The sequence below is a fragment of the Musca autumnalis genome, unplaced genomic scaffold, assembly GCF_047663935.1.
Source record: "Musca autumnalis isolate F117 unplaced genomic scaffold, ASM4766393v1 scaffold_3, whole genome shotgun sequence".
NCBI classification, from domain to species: domain Eukaryota; kingdom Metazoa; phylum Arthropoda; class Insecta; order Diptera; family Muscidae; genus Musca; species Musca autumnalis.
The window spans coordinates 141023061-141032182 of record NW_027411866.1 but is presented as its reverse complement, the minus strand read 5'-3'; the positions used below and the strand labels follow the sequence as shown (position 1 = coordinate 141032182).

The 9122-nt window shown below is 36.4% G+C and overlaps 2 protein-coding genes across 3 annotated transcripts in view; one reads left to right on the top strand and one right to left on the bottom strand.

Annotated features, from left to right (window-relative positions):
- The first annotated feature begins 1062 nt into the window (after positions 1-1062).
- The window catches only part of f (espin protein forked), a 325622-nt gene continuing 317562 nt past the window's right edge, over positions 1063-9122 (top strand). The window contains exons 1-2 of one of the 2 annotated variants that reach the window (XM_073974572.1): positions 1063-1086; positions 2617-3310. In XM_073974572.1, the coding sequence (XP_073830673.1) occupies positions 2853-3310 (458 nt within the window). In that variant the 5' untranslated portion in view covers positions 1063-1086; positions 2617-2852. Of the gene's footprint in view, positions 1087-2580; positions 3311-9122 lie in introns of those variants that run through there. The other variant, XM_073974571.1, reaches the window with a different exon arrangement.
- Positions 3340-7959, bottom strand: LOC141397826 (mitochondrial import inner membrane translocase subunit Tim13-like). Its single transcript, XM_073974575.1, has 3 exons — positions 7719-7959; positions 7499-7567; positions 3340-3675 (listed from the first exon to the last, which is right to left on the bottom strand). Exons 1-3 carry the CDS (start codon positions 7815-7817, stop codon positions 3577-3579), a joined length of 267 nt encoding a protein of 88 aa, XP_073830676.1. The 5' UTR covers positions 7818-7959; the 3' UTR covers positions 3340-3576.

Below are 9122 nucleotides of genomic sequence, written 5' to 3'. Positions count from 1 at the left end.
TGAACGCCAACTACAGTTCTGTCCGAATTGATGCATCAATAGCCCTGTTCCTTTACGTGCAAGAATCTTCAAGTTTTACAACTTTTTACTCGAAAAGCGTTCCTTTACTTCAGACACCATACAATTCATATGGAAGTAGATTACAACTTTTGCTACTTTTGCCAGTTTTACCATTTTCAAAAGTAAAGGAACAGACCAAATGAATGAAGTTGCCTTTGACATGGTTGGCATCGCGTGTCTGCTTCTCTTCATGGCATCGCAAAATTAACTGGACCTATACGCCTTAACATATGCAACATAGCTATAAGAAATTAAAAACAGTTGTGTAAAAACGACCTCTTCTTATTAAAATGTCACAAACAGTCATTTTATGGCGCCAGTATTTAATTCATTTTTATTCATCAAGAAATTTTATACAAAAAATACCGAAGAAGGGCAAGAATAAATGAAAGAAATCCCATTTGAAAACAGGTCCGAAACAAACTTAAGTGGGAAATCTTCTGGTACAAATAGAGGGAATTGGGTTAAACGCATAAGGAACTGAAGTGAGTATTTATTGGTAGTAGCTTACTGGAATACTACAATACCACGTGGTTGTTGTTGTACATTATAGGTTGTAAAGATGCAGTGAACCGTGCGGGCCTGGACAAATGTTTTGCATCGATCCTTGCCTACAGGAATTTAGGCGGATACACCATTCCGAGCGTAGTTGAACCAAAACTACTCTGTCTTGGCATATGAATCTTCTAAGCTTCTATAGATTGCGGATGTTCTCCCTATAGTTATTTATGTCATCTGCGAACATCTGTATGCTATTTAAACCTGCATCATAAGCTTGTTGATCTAGGGGTTCTCTCTTGTAACGTTAGACCTCTCTTTCTAGATCATGAAGATCCCTCCTGACATACCAGGGTCACCTCTATATGGTGATTAGGATGGCTCTCACGGCAACATTGGAGGAAGTACTGCGACGTAAGCATGCCATTGTGTTGCTGTACTGGAATAATCTTTGTCTCCTCATGTAGATGTACCACTGAAGATATAAGAAGTCACCATGTTGCAGTTCTCAGTGCCGCATTCTCTCAGGTTTGAATATGTTTCACTCCCTCTTTCACTTTACGGGGCTTGGACTTCTTGTTCCTGAATTCCACGTACGACTGATGTTCACATATATAATTATCCAACATTTCAAACTTGGCCGGAGAGTAGTCTGTTCGAGGTCCTCAAAAAAGCATGAAGTGCTTTTTAATAAGTCGAGTGCCATCATCACTGCTCTATCACACGACTTGCTCTGGTTGAGTCCTCCACTAATATGCGTGCTGCTTAGGGAACCCACGGTGATGATCGGCAACTGGATAGCTATTTTTGAGGCTGGGAAGATTAAAACCTCAAGGCTTCACCTTTGAATGCTTCAGTAGCGGGATCACCCTGCCCATTTCCAGATTTCGGAAGCGATGTGGGTTGCTAGCGACAGCTTAGGAGCTTTAGTGAGATACTCGACTCTCGGCTTATCTAGCTTTCATTTTTTCATTTCATTTCATTTCATTTATTATAAATATCAATACATAGGAAGCCTTATAAGGCCAATTAATAATGCATTGTACAGAAAATTCTATGCTAAAGTTGTAATTAAATAACTAAATAATCCATATATTTCATAAGAATTTATATAAACTCATTTTATATATTAGGCTCCCCAGCCAGATGAACATTGCTTAAAAATAAAAGACAATATGATGGTCCTATGGCAGCTAGCTAGCTCAAAATGTGAAAAAACTTCTTATCAATTTATTGGGATCAAACGACCATTAATGTAACCTAAGAGTTTGTCTCTGAACGAGTTATATGAGTACGAAAATAATTTAAGAGGGGTAGGCAAATAATTCCAAAAACGATAAACTCGAACAAAGAATGATTGTTCATAGATAACAGCATTGCCATGTAGATTCCATCAGGGCCCACCGCTTTCGATGATTTAGCGTTGTTGATACAATCTCACGTGGAGGGTATTCCTTTCAGAATTGTTTGGTCAGAGCCGTTGCATTGGTTAGGTTATGTCATGAGAAGGAATGCGGAAGCCCCCCGGCAGATAGGCATATTAAAAAAACCGTAGTATTCCCAAAGTAGGAAGAAATAAACGAGTGACCAATGACTTAAAAAACATGGATAGCAGTGGTTGCGTATTAATTCTTAGTTTGGCCTATAGGACAAAAGTTCTGTACCCTAGTGACAATCTATAAAATCATGGGCCGCACTTTAAAGAGTATATTAACCCGATCATGAATATCAACTCCCCGTGAGTTTACGTACTCTATCCTTTAATTTGCAACGGCGAAAGACAAAACTCACGGGGAGTTTACGTTCAAAATGCTCCCAGACACGCAGAAACTCCTAAAAGGTACGACTTTAGAAAGGCTGAAATACTCAGCCATGAAGGTTCAAAAGAGTTTGACTTAATATCTATTATTATCTTCTATTTCATTTCAGATCTGCCCAACTACATCCATTGGACAACTACTACATGTCAAACCACACTCCCATGTAAATAAACCATCACACCCCATGTAATCAAAATGCGCGACCTAAAGCAATGTTTAATGGATCTTCTACGTTCAGGTGGTATTGGCGTGGGTGATAATCAAAATTTAAATTCAACAAATACTACCTCAAAGTTGCAACAGAAAAAACAACAACAGCAACAAAACAAACCAAAGAAGTTGCATGAATACACTGCGGCAGATTGTAATAAAGCCTTTTTGAGAAAATACTATGATGTGGGAATCGGTGGTACTAATGCATATCCACCAGCAAATGGGTCCAATGAAGTCATTTATTTCAATGAAAATCTTACCATGACCAGTAAATATAACATGAATCGGTATCCTTTAAATCGTTATCCTTCATGTCCGCTAAGTACCTTCAGCAATAGTGATGATAGTATATCACCACAAAGTTCACGATCCGGCGGTAATCATGAATCAGAATCAGATCATAGTGAAATAAGTCGCCATTTTGATTATTCATCATCGGAAGATGATCGATCGACATTGGTAGATTGTTGTCATCGAACAAATGCTTTGCATAATACAGCAAATGGTTTTGCTTGTGACCATGGAGAAGGCATTGAGGGAGAGGAACAATTGGATTCATTTTGCACACTCTGTACATCAAGTTTTAGTTATAATAAATGTTGTCGTTACTGTGAAAACTCACACTGTGGCTCACAATGTAATTCAGATCATACGGGAAGTCTTCGCAAGGTTCCAAGGAATGAAACGGCAGTACGAAATAACACGTTGGCGACTAAAAGGTAAGTAGTACAATGTAATGATTATTTGATTTTTAGTTTTTCTTTGTTTTTTTTATTTTGAAACAGTTTTCTTTCTTACATATTGAATTAAACTAAAACTTTGTTTGGTTTTAATGTGGGATTTTTAGTTTTGTTTTCATTTACATGGTTTCTTCTTTGTATACATGGTATATGAAATATTCTTAAAAACAATTAACAAAATAATGGCTATATTTTTATTGCAAATTAAGAATAGCGTTGTAAGGTCGTGTAGCTCCGAATGTGTTCTACATTTTATGTTGTTCACGTTGCAGACGATTTCCGTAGGTGCGTGATACTAAATTCCAGGAATCCATAAACCGATCCATACACATGGAAATGCATTTCTGAAAAGAGATACAATTTTTAAGGATAATTAAAAATGCAATGGATTAATTAATTAGGCCAAGTTTTTGGATTGAATAATTTCCATAATTACAAATAAAAAATGTGCATTACATCTTTAAAGACTATTTATTGAGTGGGTATTTAATGCTTAAAGATAAGATTAAAATTAAATATTTCATCTTATCGTTTATTAAGCATTTTTCATTGTATTAAACCGTAAGAGCTCTCGATTATTATCATGGACTTTGAATAGATTTTTAAAAGCAATACTTATGGTTTTTAAGAGTTTCTATTATAAAGATTTTTAAGTCGTCTCAAGGAAAACTGACTCTAAACTAGACATTTGCAGTGTAGGATTTTTTTAAACATTTCTAGAACGCCTCGAAGAGCACTTTAAATATACATTTTTTGGCATAAGTTGAATATACCGACTGGATTCGGATCGATGATAAAAAATTCCGATTTAAAGGAAAATTTTGTTAGCGTTATCCGAGATTTGTTTCTGTCCATAGAAGAAAGTCTAAAATATATTGGCGTGATCAGCACTGCAAGCCCTACCAGTGGTAAAAGATCGATCGGAATCAGGTCCAAACATTCAACATGCTCTGCAGATTTGATTGATGACGTTTAGTATATATCAAAGAAGCATATCGTCCCCTGAAATTCCCAAAAAGGTAACCCTTAAGGTTACTTACGTCCTTGTGCATCTCAGATGGCGATATAAAGATTTTTGGGATGTCGCAAAGAGGTTAGGTAGGCCTCAAGAGAGCTATACAACAGGGTATTTGATATTTTAAAGATGTTTAGGAGAATTAAAGATTTCTATAAATCTGAACGATTTTTTATATCGATTTGAGGTCTCCAAGAGGAGCAAACTACAGGAAGGCACTTCTGGTAAACTCATTACATGCATTGACACTTTGTCCTTGGAAATAATCGCTGACAGAGAAAATTTGTAGTTCCATTAACGATTGGTTATATTGCAGATCCCATTTGCTTAAACAAGCAGATGTCGAGTAAAGATGGAGCCTGGATCAGTAGTATGATGAAGCGAGCGACAATAAAGGTAAATCGTACTTGCCGTTTTCTCTCTGTCCCCAAGTAGAGGCGAACGATACATGCCGAATTCTCTTCTATAGCCAGTAGCGAAGGCTTTCAAAGATAGCTTATAGTAGCAGGATATGTGATATTACGCTAATACGTAGTTCCAACATGGAGAAATGAAGAAGTCGAACGAGAAAAATGTCACTTCCTTCCAAAGCTCACTTCCAAAAGAACCCAGTAACAAGTTTGCATCAAACAAGTAAAAAAGTATTAGACGGCTTTGCCGACCGAGATATACACTCAGCTCTCCTAAAAAATATGTACGGTTTTCATAATGTTGGACTTATAAATTTGTGTTGCGGAGCAGGTGCCTGAAGAAATGAATCGACATACATAGCCCTTTTTGGAAGTGTATCTAATTTTGGGAGCTATTCTTTTCGATAGATATCGAGCCCACCAGTCATTTCATTTAGTCACGGTATAATTTAGAGCTTTTGCGCCATTATGTCAGGAAGCATACCCACGAAAAAAAAAAAAACATAATATCGCTGTAAACAGGATCAAAGGAAGTACCTTCTTCAGTAAAAATGTCCAAAGGATCCTCGCATCCTTGCTTTCGTTGCAGTACTTGCTTGGATGTTACCGTGAGAGTCATCCCAATCACCATCTGCTGGCTAGGCCCGACACATTCAGGCATATCATAGATGGAGGTCCAACAATATAGGAGAGAACCCCTAGATCAACAGGCATCAAATACATCCCCCATCTATCGCAGCTGTGGAGCGTCAGCTGCCACGACAAACTAGAGTAGTTTTGACTCAACTACGCTCGGGATATTGCAGTCGCCTAAATTCTTATTGGACGGATATCGACCGCGCCGTGCAAGACATCTGCCCAGTATGTGGCATGGGCCCGCACGACACAAAACACCTTTTCAACAGACCAGCCAAACCTACTTATCTAACTCCAATGGATCTTTGGTTACATCCCATCGAAACAGCCACTTTCCTGGAGCTGGAGATAGACCCAGAGCCAGATTGAACAGAAGAAAGAACGTACAAACATAATAAACACTGTTACAACAACAACAAGGATCCTCGAACAAACCCAAAACTGTACTCAAGCAAAAAATTTAACTTTTGTGAGGGAGGTAACCTAAAAAGTGGACCGATATGGACCATTTTTGAACTTAAACTAAGTTTGGACAAAATATAATCTCAGGAAGTATGGACTTGCCCCTGAACAAACGTGTACTGTTGAAAAGGGGACCGGAGTATAACCTGTTACAAGAAAAATCGAGAGGTGGTGGAAGGTCGATATGGTCCATCTTCGAACTAAATCTAAGTTTGGACAAAATATTACGAAGGCCAAATCTTACTTGGAGTCTAAAACGAATATGTCGATGATGCACATTTTGGTCGTATGAAAATGTATATACCCTCGTTTGTCTAAAAAGTCAGTTTATACGCTTTCAATGATAAACACCTTTTAAAATAATACGCAACAATGGTAGAAACTACTTCCGCGCATAGAAATAAAGAAGATCTTTCATATCAACACGACTAGCATTCAGCCATGTTAACAATCGTGAATAGGGATAGATTTGCTAAATAAGATAAAAGACTACATTTAGGAGGTTGGGTATATACATTTAAATGTTCCACAAATACCGGCCAGGACAAAAGACAATGTCTTCGTATGATTTTATATCATGACGAAGGGTCTTATCATAAGTGTTGTATGTGAAAGGTCAAATATGTATCTACATCATCCATGCCACTAAATGTTTAGTTTACACTAGAACAATTTCACTAATAACTACTCCTAGATACTTGTTGGAACAAGATCCTCAAGACCCTAACAAGCAGTACATAACGCAGATATATAAACCTGTTTTACTTTCTACAGCGCGATAGATCGGTCCAATGAACAGTAATAAGGTGTCCTCTAATAACTTCGGTTGATACAGCTGTCGCTGGGTTGACAATCTCTGGCCGGGATGTTCCCGGGTCGTTCCGGAACGAAGATCCAATTGTCGTGGAATAACTTCGGTAGATCATTTACATGAGGACACTATCATTATTCGCATACTATCTTTTTGGGTATTTCAGGACATTACCAGAGAGAGCCCATGAGGCATAACTGAAAAGCATTCACACTGATGCAGTCACAGATGCCAAAAACAATTATGGTGTGAATGCGGTCTTCTGATAAAATCCCACATCCGCCGCAACTGAGTCGAGATTACGCACTACGCGAACAAAATTTTCTTTAAAAATGTAAATTTTTCTTAAATAGCCGGCCTTTCGAACTATGGACTGCCGCAACAAATGTTGTATATAATTGTGAACAGGATGACGAAAGAAAAAATTTCATCCCGATCCCCTAAGGGGCAGTTTACACTATATGTAAATGTCATATGACATGAACTGTGAACTGAATATTGGAAGTTTTTCCTTACGCAATTTACTCTGTGCGTCCACACAAGCAATAATGTAATAAAACGGTAGATATGGAATGATTTTATTTTGTGTCATATGACGTTTACATATAGTGTAAACTACCCTTTAGTGGGTAAACTCGTCTTATGGCGATAAACGGCTCACTTAGAGCTTATTATATTGCTACAACATTAATGTTGGTTTAATTTCAATAGAGTTGCTGAATGAAAGGCAAGTTAATTTTTAAATTAATATGATTTTAGTAAAAATCGCACATTTAACCATCTCATGCTGATATGATACATCATTATCCCCGTCATATAAAAACACAACTCACCTGTTCGGATGAATCCAATGAGGTGCCGGGTTTATTTATGCACTTGTTAAAACATTTTTCTGTCATTTTCTGAAACAAAACAAAGCTAAATTAACTTAAAATCTCAACAATTTTTAAGTAGCAATTAATTATCCTTCTGTAATATTTGCCTCCTTTTGTAATATTTTGTTGATTAGGTAATACGGGCAAAGAGTCATTCAACTATGAACGAAGAACCTACCGTCAATAATTCCTGAGCATTGGCAACTGCAATTTGTTGTTTAACTTGTTCCATCAATTCACCCTTATCGACGTTTGATAAATTTGATAGACCAGACATTTTGTTGGATTTTTTTCTAGTTTTTTTTTCTCAATGAACACCACGAATTATTGACAAATTTACAAGAAATGTTGCCCGTCAGTCTAATGTTTTTTTACTACAAAATAACATGTGTAAGTGGTGTAATAACGGCCATGATTGTAAAATGTCATTTTATATTCACCACAATAGCGCGGTGTTGAATTGAGAAAATGGGGTGGAAAAAACCATTTATGAATACGTATGACATGTGGCAAAATGCGATGTTTAAAGATAAATCATGTTTACATTAGATTTTCTTGGCGGTTAATGTGCTTTATGAGGATGCATTTGCTTAAATCGCATGCCATACAAAATTGAATGCTCAGTTCATGGTATAATAATTTATAAGGTAGGCCACAGCTAACAGCTGATTTCATTTTTTCTTGTTATGGCCTATTCTGTCAAAAGCAGGGTTGACATTTTTTACTGTTGACATTATGCAATTATAAAGGTAGATGCATCGGTGAATTGTTCCAACAAAAACTGCTTTAACACTATATCTTAAAATTGAAAACAAGGAAATTTTATTAGCGTCGCTAAATAAAATTGTTGATTTTTTATTTTGTTTGTATAAATTAAATTTTTATTAGTTTTAAGATTTAATCTAGGTGATAGAGTAGTTTAGGTTATGCCAAGTTTACACTTGCGCTCCAAAATCCACTGGATTTTACGAAATCCTGAAATACACCCCGGTGTTTATACTTTTTTTTTGTTGATTTCAAACATATCACAATTATCAAGGTAGATGCATATGCGCAGCTGATCGAACATGAATTTTCAAAACAAGTTGTATATTTAAGTAGTCATCAAAAATATACGACAATATAGAACTTTACAACTTTATTTCGAAAATTACCGTAAAATTAGCTATATATCGTATTAATTGTGTATAGTACTAACAAATAAAAAAATATTTTATCGTTGAGACATCATAATAATAAATTTTGATAGATAAAATTTGTGCTCAGAACCTGCAAAATATTATTACTTGAAGTAGTTTGCCCGTTCAGTGCTAAAAATGATTTCCCGTACTCCGAAATCTAGCAAGACTTGCACTTCTCTTTAAACAATAACAGCGCCGAATAACACTCTCATCTCCTATTTTCTGCCATACAATTTTGGCCTATTAGAAACTAGCAGCATGTTCGTTGGCATCTAACTACGATAGCTGATACGTTGATTTTGACATTTCTGCTGGAGTTTTTACAATTTCCGTCATTTTTCCGTTCCCGTCTTTTTTAAGAAATTTGTATGGGGAAGCAATTTATGAAAATTCGCTCTTTT